At 42.9% G+C, this 21,036-nt stretch overlaps 1 protein-coding gene across 6 annotated transcripts in view; it reads right to left on the reverse strand.

Moving 5' to 3' along the window:
• The window catches only part of LOC134636040 (zinc finger protein 516), a 50,557-nt gene that overhangs the window by 12,151 nt on the left and 17,370 nt on the right, over window positions 1-21,036 (reverse strand). For 4 of the 6 annotated variants that reach the window (XM_063485793.1, XM_063485794.1, XM_063485795.1 and 1 more), the window contains exons 2-3: window positions 6,238-8,471; window positions 1,605-2,906 (exon numbers count right to left, since the gene is read on the reverse strand). In XM_063485793.1, coding sequence (XP_063341863.1) covers window positions 1,605-2,906; window positions 6,238-8,005 — 3,070 coding nt within the window. In that variant the 5' untranslated portion in view covers window positions 8,006-8,471. Of the gene's footprint in view, window positions 1-1,604; window positions 2,907-6,237; window positions 8,472-14,502; window positions 14,572-15,594; window positions 15,622-21,036 lie in introns of those variants that run through there. The other 2 variants (XM_063485797.1, XM_063485798.1) reach the window with 2 other exon arrangements.

The following is a 21,036-nucleotide window of genomic DNA, read 5'->3' on the forward strand; positions in this document are numbered from 1 at the left end:
AAAGAGCAGGAATTCGCCATAAAGAAACCCGCTCTATGTTCATAATTTCGACAGCTATGCAGCAAAGACACGTCACTCGTGCTGGATTTTTCTTTCCCCCCCGTGTTGCATGTAAATGTAGGGGCAGCACGAGGACGAGAGACATTTAAGGATGGTCTACTTAATGACAACACACATGCGTGCTTGCCTCTGACCTCTCTCGCTGACAGAAAAGAGGCCTGGAGATTCAGGGGTGCTTTCACTGAGGACGCGTAAACACCATAAGCTTAAGGCCTGGCATATACCTGGGAAGTGCCCACTACTCTGGTACATTTGTGTAGGCAGAGAGGGAGGGATGTAGGGGGGGGGCAGCTGCGGGAACAAGGAGGACAGGGATGCGGAAGAGGTGACAGAGAGTGTCTCTGGCAGCCCGACTGCTGGCCTCTGGATACTCTACTTCTACTCTGGGCCGCCAGCCCTTCTCACTGACGCACTAATGAAAGACAAGACAGAGCTGGACGGAAAACACAAGCAGACACGCGCACACTCGTACACATATTACAGAGAGAAAGGGAGAAAGACTCAGTTGCTCAAAAAAGGTCACTTTATCGCATGTGACTCAAAGGGCTAAGGCAGATCGTGACGATATGCGCCTGGACGGGTGACAGCGATGTCATGCGTCTGCTCTGGGGCTGTTGTCTTTGACCCCTGGCTCCACACAGCCCCACTTGACCTCAGAGACACAACTGAAAATGGGCAAATAATACGGATGTTCAGTAATGACCATTTCCAAAGCAGCTGGTGGGGTAATTATTCTGTCTCATCTCTCTCTTTGCCTCTTCTGTTCCCTCTCTCTGTTTTTCCTCCCTCCATTCGCATCTGTGCGAGTCTCTCGTCAGGCAGAGCCGTGACCTAAACAGTTTGTGACAGCTTTCTGGGAGAGTGGAGCTGGAGAGTAGGCATGCCTCGCAGACCTGAGAGTAGCAAAGGTTCTCTCACGTCTTTCACGATTACAAAAAAATAAATAAATAGAGGCTACACAGACACATACACACACGTTCCTTTTGCATCTAAAAATTTCAGGCACATATGGACACACATGCTGCCTCAGATAAAGACTTTCATTATGCCTCACAAACATGCGAGCACACGTGCGCTCGTTTAATGGATCCCATCGTTATTAAAAATCTCATCAGACTGGAGCAGCGTGTGTGTGTGTGTTTGCCTGTCGATCACTTTCTCCCAGATGGAGTGCCAAGTGTGTGAGATAAAGAGAAATATGTGTGCCTGCTCTACAAGTTTGGATGTTTGAGGCTGCTGGTGTCTTTTTCTTCTTTAGCTTGTCAGGTTTAATCACTTCTACTCATATCAGCTGAAAAAGCAAGTTGCTCAGTCACTGGAAAATACTCTTCTACATACTCCTGACATTTGGCAAAGCCAAGGCCCTCTGGGCATTTTGGATGTGAGCTTATGATGAGGGACTTTCTGCAGTGCAGCTTTTTTCCAATGTTTGGCATTATAAAAACACAATAAAACACAACTTGGACTACGCCACTGCTAATTTTCACAAACAAAAGTAAATCAGCCATAAAAATAAATAAATAAATAAATAAATTGATGCCTACCAGTAGGATCCATGAGGGCATTGGCTGCACCCCAGCGGTGGTACAGGGTAGCAAATTCATGAGGGCTGTAGTTTTTGAGGAAGCCGAGGACGTCACTTGGCGTCTCTGGTGTCTCTGTAATCGGCTCCTGCTTTACCTCCCCGCGAGCCTCTGAAGGTAATGAAGAAGAGGATGAGGAGGGACAGGAGGAATTCTGAAAAGCGCCACCCTGCGCCTGCGAGGCACCAAAGTTGGGTCCTGCAGTTGAACTATGGGTAATGGTGCTGGGCCTCGTAGCGTTAGCCCGAACCTGGCTGTGAGGATTAGGAAGCTGCTGATGAGGGGTGCCCCTAGCTCGACTGTACTCTGCTAGGCCGTGTTTGCTAGACAGCATGAAACCCAGTCCTTCTTGGGGCAACAAGTAGCGGTCAGCTCTGGAAGATGTAGCGGAGCCGGCAGTTGGGGCTGAGGGGCGTGAAGGGGTGCCAGTGTTCTTCTCCAAGGAGCTGGAGGATGACAGCGAGCTTCCCCGCGGGTACACTTCCACTTTGGGTCTGAAGCGTGACTGATGAGTGTGGTCCTCCGTGGGTCTGATGTTGCTGCTGCCTGGCCGTGCTGGGACTCTTGCGCCCAAGCTAGAAGAGGGGCCCCTTGAGGATGAGGCGCAGGGGGCAGAAGATGATGATGGTGTGGCTGAATAACTGGCTGGCTTGCTCTTTTTTAGAGCCTCGCTAGAGCACGCTGGAGGCCGTGTGCGCTGGGTGCGCATCAGCGAAGGGAGAGGCTGACACTCCTTCCCTTCCAGGAAAGGTGGAGGTCCTGTGCGTCTCCTAGAGGATAACGAACTGTCCTTGGAGCCTTTTGAGTTGGTTTTAAGAGCCCATTTAGGAGCCAGATTGGAACTATTGCCATTAATGCGGTGAGCCACAGTCTGGTGCATCCAGAGCACCTCGGGGTAGCGGGTGGAGTGAGAGCAGAAGGAGCACTTGTGGCTAGGGAGGCTTTTCTTGTCCAAGGCTAAAGAGGCTATACCCCTGATGCCCTCAGCCCTGACACATAGATCCAAAGGTGCTACGCTGGGATCGAGTGCAGTGGACTGAGCTGAACGGTAGCCAGGAGGGGATGTAGAGTTGTTTACTCCATGAAGAAGTGCTTTCTTAAGTTTGATATTACTGCTGGGAGTTCCTCTGTCCGAGCTGGGACTGGGAATGGTGCTGGATCTATCTTTGGAGGCAGGTGGATGTTGGACACGGACATGAGTTAAATAGGCCTGTGAATCTGTGGCGACAAAGTCACACATGCTGCAGATGTAAGGCTTCTCATCTGTAGGGAAAAGCAACAACAACAAAAAGGTCAGTGGCTACAAAGGATGTCATATTGATTATAGTTTAATACACTTAATAGTTAACCCAGGGATCATTTCTTTCACATTCATGTTGGTTCATCTAGATGTAGTTTTGGTAAATGTCCACCAGGCTGCAGTATTGATCAGTCCTTCCAAAACCTCTCTTTTTATTTTATGCATACTAAAATAAAACAATTACATCTACTAATGCAAGAATATACACAATAGCAGAAAACAAAACAAAACAAAATTACATTTTAACATTCCATTAGCTATTTATAAGATTTGGTATTTGTTCAGTAACAGTCTGTGACCATGCAAAACTCATGTGAAGGTTATGTATAAATATTTGAATATTATTTCAGAGAGATGTACATTTCCTTGGCAACTGCTGGGCTGTTTTATAGTCCATATGGATTGAAATAGTTACAACATAGCATCAAACATTGCCATAGAGTTCAATAAACTCCTTATTGACATATAAACAAATGAGGAGTGTTACAGGGCTGTAAAACTGGTTTATTTACTGGCACGCTCTTATGCTGGCACTGCTTTACATTGCATGTGTTAAATGTACTGAGCCAATGCTGCTAAGCAATGCAGGTGCAGTTCTATAAACTTCCCACAAGGTGGCAGTTGTGACAGGTTTCTAACAGTGAATGTCATTGTTATGACTGAATAACTATTTCCCTAAGTGTCCAAATTTTCAACAGGAACAGAGATCATTAATAATGATATCAAACTGAATGGAAACACTAGTAATAGATGTAGAATGAGTAGCAATATTTGGATGTGAAAAGGTTTTAAATAAAATATATACACACACACATACATATATATGTATATCTATATATATATATATATATATATCTATATCTCTATCTATATCTCTATCTATCTATCTATCTATCTATCTATCTATCTATCTATCTATCTATCTATCTATCTATCTATCTATCTATCTATCTATCTATCTATCTATCTATCTATCTATCTATCTATCTATCTATCTATCTATCTATCTATCTATATATATATATATATATATATATATATATATATATATATATATATATATATATATATATATATATATATATATATATATGAGGAAGAACAATCCTAAAGGTAGACTTTTTCAGTGTGAAAGACTGCCAGAGGCAGGGTAATCGCACATGCAGACTCATATGTATGATAAAATACATCAGATACTCTAAGTAGCACATTATTGTATTCTCCATAATCCCTCCTCTTTTTTTACAGCACCAGCAATCTGCCATCTGTTTTTCATTTGGCTTCCTGTTGGCAACGTTGGCCAGCGCTCACAGCCCAGGACCCTGCCAAAGGTAAAGCGTGGGACAGGGTAGACTACCAGTTATAGTGGAACAACTGATGTTTTCTGGTTACCAAACCAGTACTTTTATTATTCAGTTAATAACCAGTGGTGTGGGGTCTTCATATAAAGGGTGGAGTACACAACATATGTGTATTAGTAAACACAAATCTAAAAAAAAAAAAAAAAAAAAATTGCATTTCCACAAATAGTGTGGTCGCTCAAAAGGAGCGTCCTCTCAGCCTGTATGGCCCCTCACTGGAAAGTGACGCTATAAATAACCAATCCCTCAAACATCAGGCGGCTTGGCTGGCTCAGTGGTAAGGAGAGTGGATGAGTGACAGTGGAAGTGTCACAGGAGGTAACCTTAGAGATTAGAAGAGTCAGCAGGCAGACGAGGAAGAAAGGTAACGAGGAAAAGGATGGATGGCCAGATAAATAAAATCTTTTGCTGCTTGAGAATAAAACAAATTCGTTAATCGCTGAATCCTGAATAAGTTTTCATCGCTAAATGTTAATTTAATGTTTCAACAGACTGATCCTGACACCCTCTGTGTATAAAATCCAACCTGACCTCAGTGACAGTGATCTCTGATGAAGAGACGTTATCTAAGCTAGATAGCACTGCTCGGATATTGGAACGGTGGATTCAGCGGTGTTTGCTACCTTTATTTTACCTTTGCCCTTCCCTCGATGAAGCAATGTGCACACTAAACTATAATTTTGCATCACTGTTGTACACACATTTCACAATAAAAATATTTTTTAAATGTTTAAAGAGATTTTAGGCATTTCTAGTGTAACTAACACAATCTCACACAGTCAAGCGCAGTCTCAGATTGTTCTTTTTAGAGAGTGAATTCCTCACAGTGCTGCACAACTATAAAAAAGTCCAAGCCTGCCTTCAATGACTTTTTGATGTTCCCAGTAATGCTAATAATTTGTTATTATATAATAAACAATACCAGTGTGTTAAGGGAAGCAAGCAAACATGTGTTCACGGCTAAGACACAAATCAGAGAGAGGAAAAAAATCATATTCACACACATATAAGTGGGAGGGAGGTGAGGGGAGTTTCCTGAGACAGGAAGACCTGAAATAGCGCACAGCTCGATCAGGCCTGAAGAAATGCTGCTGCTATTTTTGCATTTCTGTACTAGCAGGGAGGAAAAGAAACAATCACAACAATTCTATGCTATCCGCCGTCCTGTAGCTGTGCAGACAGAAATCTGAAGTTTGAAAGATAAACAGCAGAGAGCTGTAACGCAGGAATTCTTCCTTTAGCATTTTTAACCCATGATTATGGGTGTCCTTTCTTCTTCTTCTCCTTTTTTTTTTTCTTTGCTTAGCAGTGTTTATTGGTTGTGGAGGTGAAAAAAATGATAGGCATTCCAAAAATGTCCTCTGCTCCGCTGACATGCCGCTGAAAGGCACAAACTCTCATTTAACCGCTAACCGTTCATTGTTCTGCATTACATAATAATAGCACTGTTGTAAACTGACTTTCCGGCAACTGTTAAAGTTTATTGACCATATTTAATGGTATCTATGAGCGGCACTCTGTTTTTATAGAGTGCCGTGCACAAATATGTAACTTGGACATTTTGCCACATGGTGGCTCTACTTCCCACTCTATAAAGGCTGATGAGCTGAGAAGCAGCAACTTCACAAAGCACATTTCATCAGTAGATATTTACTGCAAGGCTTTAAAAGCACTACAATTACTCCTGAGTCTAAAATCCTTCAAGATATGGTTCTACACTTATGTTTCACATTATATTTTGATAGAATTGTTGGTCATAGCTTATTTAACTAGACTCCTTATCATCACATTAATTAATCCTCAGCTCTTTGCGTATATTATATATTATTATATATTATTTATTATGTGGCATCTATAATGGAAGAGGGTTATTTCAAACAAATAAAAAGGGAATAAAACAAGATTAGGCCAATGGAAAATATTGTTTACTAACCTGAAAGCTCTCCAGAGTTTGCAGTACCCATCTCTGAGGCCTGGTCTCCAAGGGTGGAAGCTGGTGGAGAATCTCCATATCCCGGGGTGCTGGGCCAGCTGGGAGAGCCTGACTCTGGGTCACTGGTGGAGCCCCATCGCTCATCTCTTGCGCTTCTTTCCTTGTCTCCAACAGAGGCCCTGCCTCCATCCTTCCTGTGAACCCGCTGGTGGACGATCATCTGGTGACGGCTGCGGAACACCTTGCCACACTCAAAGCACTCGTTGGACTTGCAGGAAGAAGCTTGCGACTGGGATGGGCGCCTTCTGTCCTGACGAGACGAAGGCCGGTACTCGGAATCACTGAGGCTGTCTGGTGTCCGGTCCCCTGAAGAGGTGTGGCTTCCCAAACCGGAGCTGCTGCGTCTGCCCGAACTGCGTTTCTCTTGACCTTGCAGGACATAACGGCTGCTCTCCTTCTCAAAAACCACAGCAGCACCGGCTAGGGCTTCCTCTCCGATACTTCCTGCCCCGCAAGAGGCCTTGTAACTAGACTCCACTGGCTCCACAACCCTTCCTTTAGTGGCTAATTGCCAGGCCTGGTAGCTGCAAACTGGATCTAGCTCTGGGATTCTTTGACCTATTATCTTTTCCTCACTTTCCTCCTCTTCATCCTGGCTCTTTCCCTCAAAAGGCTGGAGGTTTAAGTAGTCAAGGAAACGTTTCTTAGCAGCTGGGGAGTCCTCATCATCATTGGGCCTCCCTTGGCTTGGGGACTTCCTGCTATAGCCGAGACTGTGAACTTTATCATGGGCTCTTAGGCTCTCTCTGTTGTGAAACAGGTTTCCACATTTGGAGCACATTTGGTAGACAGAAGTAATGGAGCCAGTAACAATATCAGGATCCTGGGCTACATCATTGATGGTGGCTGGATGCTCAGTTGACTCTGCTTTTGACCGTGACCTAGATTTGGTGTTGTGTGTTTTCATGTGAGATTTGAGAAACCACGCTTCGCGGAAACGTCTCCCACAGATGCGACAGCAGTGATCCAGGATCCCCGCGTGTTTCTTCATATGTGACTTCAAGAACCAGGATTGGGAGAAGACCTGACCACAAGTCTCACAAGGGAAGGTCCCGTCACTCTGGGGCTGGATGATGTCAGCTTCGGTCGCAGCCTCCTCCTTGACAGCGGTCTCCTCTTCTGTGTCTGCTGTTATGTGGACCTTCTCAATGTGGCTGAGGAGCTGGTCTTCCCGCTGGGCCTCGTAGCCGCACAAACGGCAACAGTAAGGCCGCTGCTCAGTGACGGACTTTTCCCTTTTCATGCTCCTCACAGGGACTTTCCTACGGGTTTCCTCACCGCCATCCCCATTTATCATCCGGTTACAGGCAGAGCTGCTCTTGGTTGGGCTGGTGCCTCCATCGAGACCCTCTGAAACCCTCATCTCCTCCTCCTCAGCAGCACCCTCTTCATCCTCATTGGAGTGGTGACTAGACAGCGTGCCCAGCTTGTGACTGCGAATGTGGACTTTGAGGTTGCCCTTCTGCGAGGCTCTGTGGTCACAGTAGGGGCATTTGTAAGGGCGTGCACCCGTGTGGCGTCTCATATGCTGCGACAAAGAGCTAAGGAAAGGAAAGCTGCGTCCACAGATGTTGCAGTCGTAACTCCCAGGAGTTTTGTCGTCCTCGGCCTCCATCTCATTTTTAGGGTTGGCTTTGTCTACGCTCAACTTCTCCTTCTGACCTCCTGCCTGAGTCTCCATTACGTCCACACTGTCTCTGGGATTCATGGTATGAATTAAACTACCCTGTCTAGGTGGCCTCTCATAAGCTCAAAAAGTATCTATAACTACTGCTATCTGCAGCTGTACATCTAGAGATGTCTGATGCGTCCTTGTTGGCAAGTTGAAAACACTATCTGCCTTCAATCATTCGATCAGGCTACTAATATAGCAGCTGAAGTCTAGTCACTGGATGCCACGCAATATAGCCATCCTCGGTGACTCAAATCACAAACAGCTACTTGTCATTTGCTTTCTCAGGGTCGAAAAGGTCGGCATATAATAACTGAGATTTAAACAATCTCTTTGTCAAAATAATGTGAAAGTTTCACTCAGTTTCATGTCATTGTGTCGGTGGAGTGGCATGTCTGAAGGTCTCTGCCTCAGAGGAGGTCATTCGCTACTCTTCTGGTCTTCATTGTACTGCCAAACGGCGAGCGTTCTTTAAGCGGGGACCCACACGTGTACTATCCACCTGTGAATAAAAGTGAGAAAGGCATGTTAGTTCAGCTACAGCGCATCATTTCAAGAAGACTTTTAGTTTTCTAAATTCACCTCAACAAGCCACTGTAGTGGCTATGTACACGGCCATAGATGTATATGCCACATCCAGGCTTATCAGATGTAAGGATCTTGGGGTCTGACATATTCTCATTTAAAAAAACAAACAAACAAGTTTTTATCCTAATGGTTGGTGTTCCAATGGAAGAAATGTTAAAACGAAGCAACGAGGAATAACATTTGAGATGTTGTTTATGATTTGTTACTTTGTGCTGACTTAATTATAAAGTCACTAACCTAACACAAAGCTAAACAGGCTTGTGTAAGGTAAAGAAAGATGTCTTTGCATCTTTTACTATGATGTAGCCCTAACGTATAAGTGTCTGTGTGTTAAATCTGCTTCATAACCATTCACGTGTGTCCCTGAATTGTACCTCCAAAGGCATGTAAAGCTGCACAGCCCTGCTCAAATGGACTTGTTTTGTACATAGACTCCCAACAGATAAAGTCAGCAGTCACTGACAGCACTGCTGAGAAAAAGACACAATGAGCCAAATGACTCATCCATAGCTCTCATTTCAAGTCACACTTTGAAATGATGGACTAATCTTGTCACTTTTTGCAGCAGAACATTTTAAAAAAGCAGCTGCAGAATCTTCCTTTTGAAGGTTTCATAATAGAACTATTACAGTTACTATCAACCTACAGTAAGCATTTTGGTATGAATACTTTATCATGAATGCAGTTCCATGCTCATAATAGCAACGTTTACAAGTTTAGCAAGTATAATATGCTCTAATATAAATTCCAAGTGTAATCATGCTAATGAGCACTAAAATCACAGTTCAGATTCTGCCATTAGTTTTGTAAGTATTCATAAACATGTATTCATATACATACCATAGTATGTATGGCTACCCTATTCAAAAAGCAGCTTCCTAACCTTTCTTGGACCTCAAAGCTCACTGTGGTGATAAACACTTGACCTTCTTGCCCACCGAACAGCCTGACAAAAATGTACAGGGTTTAGGTGTGTGTGCGTGTGTGTGTGTGTGTGTCTGTCTATAGGACACTGAGTCTGTATCTTGCACTGTTCGCTGCCACTATGCACGTGCATGTGTGTGCTGTGATTGTGCATGAGTCGGGTGGGGATGTAGGTGGGAGGGGAGCGTGGGGGCTCTGACACAATGGCTGAGTCGACACTTTACACAATCAGGGTTGTAGTTGGGTGGGGGTGGTGCTGGAGGAGTGGTGGGGGGGGGGGGGGGGGGGGGGGGGTTCGCTTTCACATCAGCAACATCAGCAGTGCCACCATATTCCCTCCCCACAGTGGCCTCATGCACCCGCCTCAACTGACTCTATCACATGACAGGGATCTTAAGTACACAACAGGAAGTGGCTCTTCAGACAGTTTGCTTTGCTCTATTTCTCGACTGGAGTTGAATGGGGTCAGAGAGAGAGTCAAACAGAAAGAGACAGATATAGAGAGCGATGAGACAAACAGAAACTTCCGTGTTGACTGCATACACAGTATTTCCATTAACAGGTGAAATACTGATTTTCTTAAACTGTTTGTGTCTTCGCCATTTCTTTATACCAATAATCCTGAAAATCCAGGCCTAACCTGAATTTGCCATAGTGTACCCTGCATACTGTTCAAAGTGCCTCCTTTTCACCATATTGACATTTTTCCTCATGGGCTGTCCCACTCTTTTCACAATACTGATTAAAAGGTCATTCACATCTTTATTCTTTTCTACGTGTCAGCTCATTAAAACATCAATGCATAAGACAGCCCTGTTGATTTAAAACAAGGCAACATTTTCCTTTATAAAACTGGACACATCATATAAGTTACTATCACAAAACTCTCAAGCATGAAAAGAATTCCATGGGAAACCTGCCTGAAAGCGTGAACTATGTGAAATCTGACTGACAACATTATTACAGGCTTTTACATAAAGTGTCAGAACCCGTGAGCTGAGTTACTGCCGAGCTCTAATTATAAGTGGATAATTGATCATAATCATAAGAGTATAAGGTGGTGGAGGAGGAAAGTTAGCACCAGAACAATCATGCGTCTTAAATTCTTGCACTGAAAATGACTACCCTGCACCAAAGCTATCTATCTATCAAGAATGATTTATGCTATTGAAATCAGCCTCAGTAGGCTACCATGCTTCCTCTGGGCGAGCTTAGTCTGCTAAGATTTCTAGTGAAGACGTACCATTGCTGCCATAAGTGCAGCTGTGCCTCACATTACCCTGAAACAAAGTACTGTATCAGATCGAGACAACTGTCTAAACATAATACAGTTAATCATAGTCTATTTCTGTTTAACTGAAAACTCTCAACCTGTAAAAGCATACACAGTGTTAAGGGCATGGCTTTGTGGATGGCAGTGACATTCAGTTGTTTGCATAACCCCAATGCAGGCGATTAAATATGACCTTTGTGGTCCTTTTCAAAGTTTTTACTTATCAATTTAAAAAGATCTCAGTATGTAAGGCCCCAGGCAAACAGGCCTAGAGAGTGGTCGGCAAGGTTGTACTGTACTGAAAAACCTCCGTGCGATTGCTTTAGTTGCTATGGTCACCAACCGTTTGCAAGGAAAAACTGACTAGTCTGCAATCAGTTTGAAGCTACTGTCCAAATGAGAAATAAAATTGTGAAAAGTCCATGCGCAAAAGTTGTTCCTTTTGAAACGTGCCGGACGCAGCGATAAGGCACAACTTTTATTTGAAGGCAAATGTTCTCTGTTTCAGGTTTGAATAGCACTTTTTCACATTTTGCGACACACAGTTGCCACGAGTTTGCCATCGTCCATGCAAACTGCAGCAATTTGATGGAAACAAAAGCAACTCCAACGAGGTTTTTGGTGTCCCACCCTCTTTGATACCGATTTTAGCCAGTGACAGTCAGCAGCTGGTCAAAGGATACACATTTTTCCCTAGCAAACGGAGGTTGACAGGGGGTTGCTGACAGGTCTCTAGGCCTGTGTGACTGAGGCCTAATAGATGCACTGGGCTTTGATGTTTCCATATTTGTTCTTCTGTGACACCACAAGTCGTGTCGTGGTTTTGCGTAGAATTAATACAAGAGTTTGTCAGTTTATGAATTAATTACTAATGAAATCCTCATCTATCTAAACTGCACTCTGCTTTTAGTGGCAACAAATGCTAACATGCTAATACAAGGAAAACTAGATAACAATAGACCTGCTCAATATTTCAATGCCATTTTAAGAATTTCAGCGCACTGCGGTGCCTAAATTTTGTGTCACAGAGCTGCTAACATAGCTGCTGATTTAGATCAGAAGCATTAGAAGTATCACTGTATGTAGAATAATTACTACTGTAAGCTTATGATCTGCATTTCATCTGTGCAGTCTCCTGAAAGAGCACCACAGTTTGCTGCTGTAATTGCTAAGGCCTTATTATTTTAACACCATGACCCATGGCGCAGTGTTTAATTTATATAGCTATCTTAGAGAAGATATTCATAAACTGTTATATGAGCCAAATGTTATCAAGAGAAGACTCCAGTTGTCACTGTAACAGACAGAAATTCGAGTGATGAGGGACAATAAGGAAAACAAAGCCATCTACCCACAGCCATTTATCCACCTCAGTTTCCCCTCAATCTGTTCCATCTGCTCTCTGTCTCCATCCTAATGTTACTCATTAGTACTTAGTAGTTTTTTCCAGTTCTGGCGCTAAAAACAGAGGATAATGATCTTATTTGCTATTAAATGGCCTTGCTGACTGGGGGTCAGGAGGGCTGGGAGGGGTTGAGACTATTCAACTGTAAGCCTGTCATCCACCAGACAAGCACATGTGCCAATTGAAATGTAATGAGATTAACCACCAGAAGGGAAACAATGCAGGCTTGTCGCCATAGAGGCTAAAGGATGAAAAAAAAAAGACAAATTGGCTTAAGGAGGCAGAAACAGTCCAGGAGAGACAGAGAAAATGACCAATCATCAAAGTCATCAAAAACAAAAAGAGATAGAAGCTCTATTAAAGATCACCATGGCACAATAAATGGATAGGAGTTTTTCTCTGAGACATGGAGCCCATTCCACTTTGTGACTGTCATTGACATCCTCCAGCTAATTAACCTCGCGCACAGTAAGAGGGGAAGAATTAATAGGACTGGAGATGGTGAGAGCACATAGCTGGAAAATGATCCTAGTTTACTTTGTTTATCAGCTACTTTCTAACTGGAGTGTTTAACCTTTTTTTGGTTACTTGCAGGAAACAGATCGCCCTCAAACACAATGATCAGTCTAAACCCAGTTGGCAAAACTGCCACTCAGATATCAGACATGCCATTAACGGACACTTAAGCCTCCTTTGAGTCTCACACACTCAGCTGATAATGACTGCTGCATCAAATAAAAAGAAAAAAAAAAAAAACAATCTTTTTCCTCTCTTCCTTCCTGACACGTTCACCTCAGCTGATCTGCCTTCTGAACGCCAAACCCTAGCAGTTGAAAACCGGTAAGAGGAGGAAATCCGTTCTCATTTTCCCAACCCTGCGCAACCTTTACAGAGCAGCTTGGCTCGTTTTTTTTTTTGTTTCTGGATCTTCCGGGGTTCACATCTGGAGAGAATCTCAAAACAAACAGTGTCAAACTGTGCAAGCAGAGGATCTGTTTACAGATTTGTTTTCACACAGTAGTGCCGTTGCAAAGGCAGACGTAAAAACCAAGATTCATCCATTTAGATCCACCACTGGTAGCAAGGCAAGCACAATTTATTTAAGAGTACTGTCTGCACCGGTTAAAATTCTTTCTCAACAGCACCCTCTAGAGGCCATATATTCTGCTTGCAGAGAACATGTGAGTAAAAGGCGTGCTCCCATTTGGCTGCAACAGTTTTTACAACTGTTCGCTCGCCCTCGCCGTTTTGCTCTTTTGTGACAGAAAATGCCACCATTCTGCCAGGAATCGCCTTCATCGCAGCAATCGCCTCAGAGGCGTCCACGGCACAAATGTCCCGTACCCGGGATTGAGGAGATTGGCTTTCATAACGCAGTCAGTCAGTCACGCTGTCACCTTATCACTGGTAACGACTCTAGGTCATTCTCATGTGGGACATCCTTCAGCAGAGATGGGATCTGTTTCCCTCCCACACAGCAGCACAGAGATCAGCGTTTGAGGTTACGAAAAAAAAAAATAGACAGAGGGGGAGAAAAATAAAGAGTGGACCTTCTGTTAAAATGAACACACACACACACACACACACACACACACACACACACACACACACATGCAGGGGGAACTGTGGAATCAACAAGCAAAACAGAGGGGTCTTTTAATGTCGCATACACACACACACACACACACACACACACACACACACACACACACACCCACACACATCTTTTGAACGTCCATATATGCACAATGTGGGCTTTTACCACTGTTTCATACAGGCAGCATTGATAGCTTAACAGCACATACAGAAAGGGCTCACACACACACACACACACACACTGCTTCATGGAGCATAACATACAGGGAGCACTTTACAAATAAACTTGCTATCCTCTATACAGTTGCTCATAAAGTGGAGACATTCAATGCTCAGAGTGGGACAGAGGCGATGGAGTCTTAAACACTCACACACACACGCAGTGTATTCTCAGACCAATCAATAATCCATTATGAACAAACTGCTCTTCACCTCCCACCCAGCTCTAAACTGGCAGACAAAGAGGTCTGCTGTATGTGCCACGATGAAGAGAGAGAAATAAACCACAGCCGGATAGGCATCTCTAACACACACACCTACAGGATGTTCACAAAAAAACAAATAAAAAAAAAGAAACACACACACACACACACACACACACAGAGGAGAGTTCTGACATTTTTAGGGTAAAAATGGTGTAGCTGGGAAAAAAAAAAACCCAAAAAAAAGAATCAACTTTTTGAAAACTTTGTGGTTCACAGACCAGTTTCTGCTCCAGTTGCTGTTAAGTACTATTTATTGACTTACATGCCATATACCAAAAATCCTGTCAGCAGCTGTGAGAAGGAAACACACATAAAACTTTCTTTCTTCACTCTAGAAAAAAAAAAGAAGAAAAAAAAAACATGTTGTGTCAGTAAAATATGTTCAGAATTGTGTACATTATTCCTGCACTGCTAAGAAATGTATGTCATCATCCCTGCAACATTTTTTACATATCTCCACCATAAACCACAAATATGCGTGTGTGTGTGTGTGTGTGTGTGTGTGTGTGTGTGTGTGTGTGTGTGTGTGTGTGTGTGTGTGTGTGTGTGTGTGTGTGTGTGTGTAAATGAAAGCTAGACAGGAGATGGACTTCCTTTAGAGATGAACTGCAGATGGATGTGGTCCAGATGTGGGTTCAAGCGACTTTTAGTCCAGTTTTGTGCTGGATTCTTCCTTGCTAGCTGCGATGCCCAAAAGTGACTACCTTTAAATGACTTGTTTTGATTCTGGCTCAGACCGTCTGTACCCACTCATGCCTGATTCTGTCAATTGTGTATTTAACAAATTAAAGATCTGAGCTCCTACATTTTCCCATCCTGCACCCCACCCCTAAAGAATTTGGTGTCTTCTCTAAATGAGGTCTGGCAGAGTTTGTGACTCCAAACTGAATCCCACTTAGGGCTAACCTATAACCAGATCTCTGACCAATCAGGGTCCGGTGTGGGCTGAGTGATATTATAGTTTTCCCTCTCTTCCTTCTCTTGTCAGAGCAGGTCATTCTCATAAGCAGGAAGAGCAGTGGGGGGTTTTGTGGCATTGTTTGGGGTCTCCAATTCCCATCCTATCCCTGGTCCCATCCCTACGCCCCCCACCCATCCCTTAAACCCAGCCAGAACAATAGAGGGGGTCCATGCTGTCTGTCTCTCCTCAAACCGCCCCCCCCCCCCCCCCTCGATAAATAGACTGAGAGGGGATCCTGCCTGCCTACTCTATTTGCGTGAGAAGGGCCTTTGGATAGAAAGAGTCCACTGGGTCTCTGTTTATGTATGTGTGCTTTTGTGTGTGTGTGCATGTGTGTTTAGGAAGTGGCAGGTGTTTGGGTCAATACTGTCATGTTACATTTTAGTGACCCACCCATGCTTGTGGGATTACTGGACGGGTCAGGAAAAAGAAGAGTGCAGTTCTCAGGCCCACACACTAACCAAACACACTGCAATGGAGGCTTTTGTCTTTCAGTACGATTCACTGTGGCTCCAACTGCAATCAAAAGAGACACCTGTTTTTTTAATTTATTTATTTATTATTATTTTTGGGCTTCTCGTACATCACATGAAAATGGATAAAGGCCAGTACTTTTGTCCCCCCTGCCAAGAATTGTGAGAACACTACATTTTCCATTGTTTGATACCTGCTCCCACAAGTATAAAGCCAACAAGCGCTGCCTGCTCTTATGGACCCAACCATCTTCGGCTTCCTCTGAGACACACTGTGTGAGCATGTGTGTGTGTATGAGAGTGTGCATATTTCCCTCCCCCTCCTTCTCAAACTCTGCCTGTTTTTCTCACACCGCTCGTTAACCCCTGGGTGCTCCTGCCCACAGTGCCCCCCTCAACACACACACACACACCGTCTCTAGCCCTCTCCTAAACCACAGCAGCATTCCTCGCACACATACACAAACTAGGATCTACTGTCACTGTGCAGCGCAGACTAAACCATCATAACCCTCGCGTAAATTACCTCCAAGTTCAAAAACGAGCAGACACGTTTCTTGAGAAAGACAAGACTTCTTGTGCGAGACTGCGTTTTTTTAATCGTTGGTTCCTAAGCCACTAAACTGAACTTTAACCCCGAGCCCAACATTAATCTAACCACAACCCCTAAATCCAAGTCTTAATCCTAAAGCACTGGAGTGGATGTAAGGATGATCAGAATGTCCTTATATAAGGGGATCTTTTTTGATTTTCCCTTACATGGAAAGACATTTAGGGCCACTCAAGCAGAACCGTTCTGCACACAAAAACAAACAAGTCATTTAGAGAGTCGCAGCAGTGTTTGATCAAAGATAAGACGTTTCATTCTTTACTGCTCGGATCTGTGTGAAAAGCCGCAAATGCAGCTCGTTTATATGCTTTGTCTCAGGGTAAAACTGAAGGCATTAGGGTTGGGAGAAAGATGAAGAAGAAGCACAGTGGCAAAGGCACTATAACCACTCGTGCAGTAGAGTTAAATTGAAACTTCTCCATCTCTTTTCACCCCACTCCCTACTGTCCACTCTCCCAGCCTTCTTCATCCTCTTCCTCTGCGCTCTCCTCAATCTCGCCCGCAGCCCCGCGTGACCTCTGCAGTTGAACTTAAATCAGTCTCTCTGAAGTGTAATTAGACCAGCGACCTCAAAGTTGGCCACCAGTCTTCCACCCTGTCACACTTTCTGATGTAACCCTTTTATTTTGTGGCTTGCCGAGGAGAGATAGTCAGGCGGTTAGCGAGTTTGCGCACAGGTGCACACACGTGGAGATGTCGCTTGCACACAATCAACGTGGGAGAGGGATAGAGTAAATTTTGTATTGATCAACCTGTTGCGTACTAATGGGCGTCTCTGAGCCTGCGCCAAGTCGCCCAAACAACAGCACAAAGACTGAGCATCACTGAGACAACAGCCAAGAAGATCTTTTTGTAATTTGACTCACAAAAATCACAATTAACTAACTTATTGCTTATTTTACCATCTAGCTATGGCAATGTGATTTATTAAAGGCCTTGTGTTTATCATGATTCCCCTTGCAGCTTTTTAAAAAAGCTGAAATTTTACTTCAGACTGGAGCGTTTCCTCAAACATTATCTCAAATTTCAGCATCACCCTCCTCAGCATAGTATTTAAAATGTGTTAGCATCCAGTGTTCTGCTGGAAAACGTAAAAGGTGTCCATGCCGAGGTGTTGCATTAGGTGTCTAATGCAATTTGTGTGGGGCGGTTTTGTGTGTGTGCTTGAATACAGTTTGTTTGTTTGGCTGCTGATTTGCTTGGTTATTTGCTTTTTCGTTACTTGCTGTGCTTTTCTTTTCAAACCTTTACCTTTGGGCAAAATCTGAAAATCACATCCTGTAAGAGTTGTCAAGAGCACATATGAGAACCAAACAGGGCAACAGATCTGTTTTTGAGTCTTTTTGTGTGTGTGTGTGTGTATGTGTGCATCACACACACACACACACACACACACACACACACACACACACACACACACACACACACAGGAATGCAGGATGGGAGGGTTTCCACAGAAATCTCCTGATGGCTCTACTACAGAAATAGTGTGTGGGCTCAAACAGGCAGTTGTTGTTGTTGTGGGGTGTTCACACACTGATATAGAGTACAAACACACACACACACACACACATTATAAAGAAACAAAACTCCAAACAAAGTAACCTCAGGGCAAAATTCAATTACTTCCCTTGGAAAAACTGCTACGTAGAATACAAAAAAAGTTTAAAGACATCTTTGTATGTGGATTTCTGAATAAGAGTGTCAAATAAAATAAAAGTAATGCCATGCTCACTTTTTTTTGCTTTTGTGGATGGGAGAGTCGCAGGTAATTATTATAGCTATCGTATAGCTTGTTTTAATGGTATATGACAAAAATATCAGGCATAATAAAGTCATGGCTAGCTTGCTGAATTAATGCCCACTGACATGGTGCATAACTGTTGTTTCTAACAATATCCGAGTTACACTATAGTGGAAGTAAGATTCTCAATATTTACACCAGACTACAGTCTATGCACATTTCACACAGGAACTTCACTTATTTTTGGTCAGTTCAGTTATACAGCTTTGAATGTTAGATGGTAGGCAAACATAGCAGAGCACACTGGCGTAGCATTTCTATCCATCTGTGTGTGTGTGCGTCAGCTGCTTAAACTTAAAAGTAAATGTAAAGCTGTCAAACAATAATAATATATAGGTAAATGTATAGCTAATACATTTAAATAACTGAGTAGTCAAATGTGCATGAAAGCACTTTGTTGTGTGTACTGCTAAGTTAAAGCTAAGCTACATTAATAACCGAACCCAAGCCCACACAAGTTTCACATTCTTTTGAAACACTTAACCTGTTCCACAGATATGAAGTCACTGCCAGCAGATCATTAGCTTAATTAGCGCTCCTTCTTTCAGCCGATATCTTGCACTTCTGATTGTTTTTGGCCTAGTAGGTAAGTAGATGGCACTTCCCCTTTATAAACCCACGAGGACTAAATATTCAAAGACACCGTGAAGAAAACAAGTTCATAAGCGTTACTTTCTATAATGAAGATTTCTAATATAGCACACAAAAAAGAAAAAAGCCAGACAAAGACAAAGGTCGGGTAATGATGCCCACATTTGCAGTGTTTAACTTAATTTATCTCTGTGTAAATACCTGTCCAAATTATTAGAGAAAAATAGAGCTTACTGAGTAGTTTCTGATGCACTATTTTGCTAGAGGTCCTTATCCTCGCAAACCTCTCAGATGAGGGGGAAACCACTACTTAGCACAGCCATACAAATGTAGAGCTACAACTTGGCCAGTCACCCATTTGCTCACTGAGTAATGATGTAGCTCACACAGAAGTACCTTTAACCTGCATTACATCTGAAGGCCACCAGATGGTGATAGTTGTGATTGCAAAAAGACTTCAGCTCTATAAAAGTCTATGGGGAAACAGATTTCTGACTTAGCCCTCGTAAACATTTTACTGTTTAATTTATGGGCTCAGTTACTCATTTTGGGTCATATTGGATAAACAATAGAGTCTATTTTGTAATCTATTTTTCAAAATAGAGGATTATCTGTGGTATGAAACCACACTGAAACTCACTGGCTAACAACTGGTTAGAGGTCTTTAACCAAGTAGGTTTAGAGTCAGACCCACCCCTCCTCATCACATCTGGGGGGTAATTTGGCTCTCAGGATGACAACAATGGAAACGGTCGGGGGTGTTAAAAGGGCACTTCAAAAACAAATAGGTAATGTCACAGCAGTTACAGTCATCTTTTACACAGACTGTGCTACTTGTTTTGTTAGTAAACCACAATAATTTAAAGAACAGACGTGGTTTGCCATCTTCAGAATGAAAATTTGCAGTAAATAACTGAAAACAGGCAAACAAGATTTGTTTTTTTTGTATGTTAACCTGTAAAATGTGAAATTTGAGAAAACATAAAAAGTTTAAATTTAGGACTGGTTTGTTTGTTTTTTTGTTTCTATGCTGTAAGAGTGTGTTTAAAAGAACAAAGAGACAATTTGCAGCAACGTAGCAACATTAGCTAGGAAGCTAAGCTAAGCAAATTTGCTTAGTTTGGAAGCTAAGCTTATTTGCTGGTGTTAGATTAACATTTACTGCACAGACAAGAGAGATGTATCAGTATACTTTTCTATTTCTTTACTAAGCTAATACTTTTTTTTAGCATACAAAGCAAATGTCTATAAAATCACTGACCTAGAAACATAGTGGGCCTTGGGGGATTATTACAGTGGGAATATGAAAGTGACACCACTGCAAATATAAGATTCCACAAAGTTCACTGAGGTTACTGTAAACTTATTATTGACCATTATGAGGAATATTCCGGGAGTTGTTTATGTGTCCGTGTGTGTGCACGTGTGTGTGTACACTGACTGTAACATCTGCCCAGGATTTCATAGCCAAAAATAATTTAAAAAAAAAGAAGCAACAAGCAGGAACTGGGGATGCAAGATGAGAATAACAAACATTGTTAGTCTTTCATGTGGGACACAGTTTTTCTAAAGAGCGCACTAAAGCTACATGCCATATTTCAGGCTGCGCACAGGCTGACAGGCATTACTGTTAGTGTGAGCTTATGTGGCTAGGTGGTCGTGATTGATGGCTGTATAAAAAGAACTGGAGATCCCATCTGGGTCACGTCTTATCAGGCTGACTGATTCACATTGATGAAATCATGCTGGCTTGTTAACCCGCCCAGTGGAAAAACCCTAAACCAATACAGAGGAAAACAAGGCAGCATCAGAAACAAGAGAGGGAGATAGATGCATGTCAGGGAGAGTAGAAAAGGCTGAGCAAATAATGAGAAGGAGGGCAGCAGAGGGAAGATAAGTGGTAAATAGTGATGTAAAGTCATGGCAGGAGATGGATTAGGATAATAAGAGCTGACTGAGAGGAGCGAGAAGGGAAGATGTGGGAGATCGAGGTAGAAAGAGAGAGTGCGAGAGCTGCAGCGTTGGAGCTGCACACTGCAGATGTCCATTTTACAGGCGTATGCAATATTTTTAGGAATTTGGACTGCAAATCACCACTGTCTGTTGAGAAGATTGGTAAGAAAAATAAAACTTTTAGCTCATTAGTACTGCATTTTCTCCCTTTTTTTTTTGCTTTTAATCAAATTCTTCAGGAGAGCAGAGTCCAAACACCAATACCAGACATCACAGCGATTATTTGCAGAGCAACCACAGCACAGGAAATTGGCTAGAATGCACTGTCTCTTAACATTCATCCAACAGTCCTACAGAGACAATCTGCTAGTATAGTTACACTGTAACAACCCCCTCCCCTCTTC

The sequence above is a fragment of the Pelmatolapia mariae genome, linkage group LG10_11, assembly GCF_036321145.2.
Source record: "Pelmatolapia mariae isolate MD_Pm_ZW linkage group LG10_11, Pm_UMD_F_2, whole genome shotgun sequence".
NCBI lineage: Eukaryota > Metazoa > Chordata > Actinopteri > Cichliformes > Cichlidae > Pelmatolapia > Pelmatolapia mariae.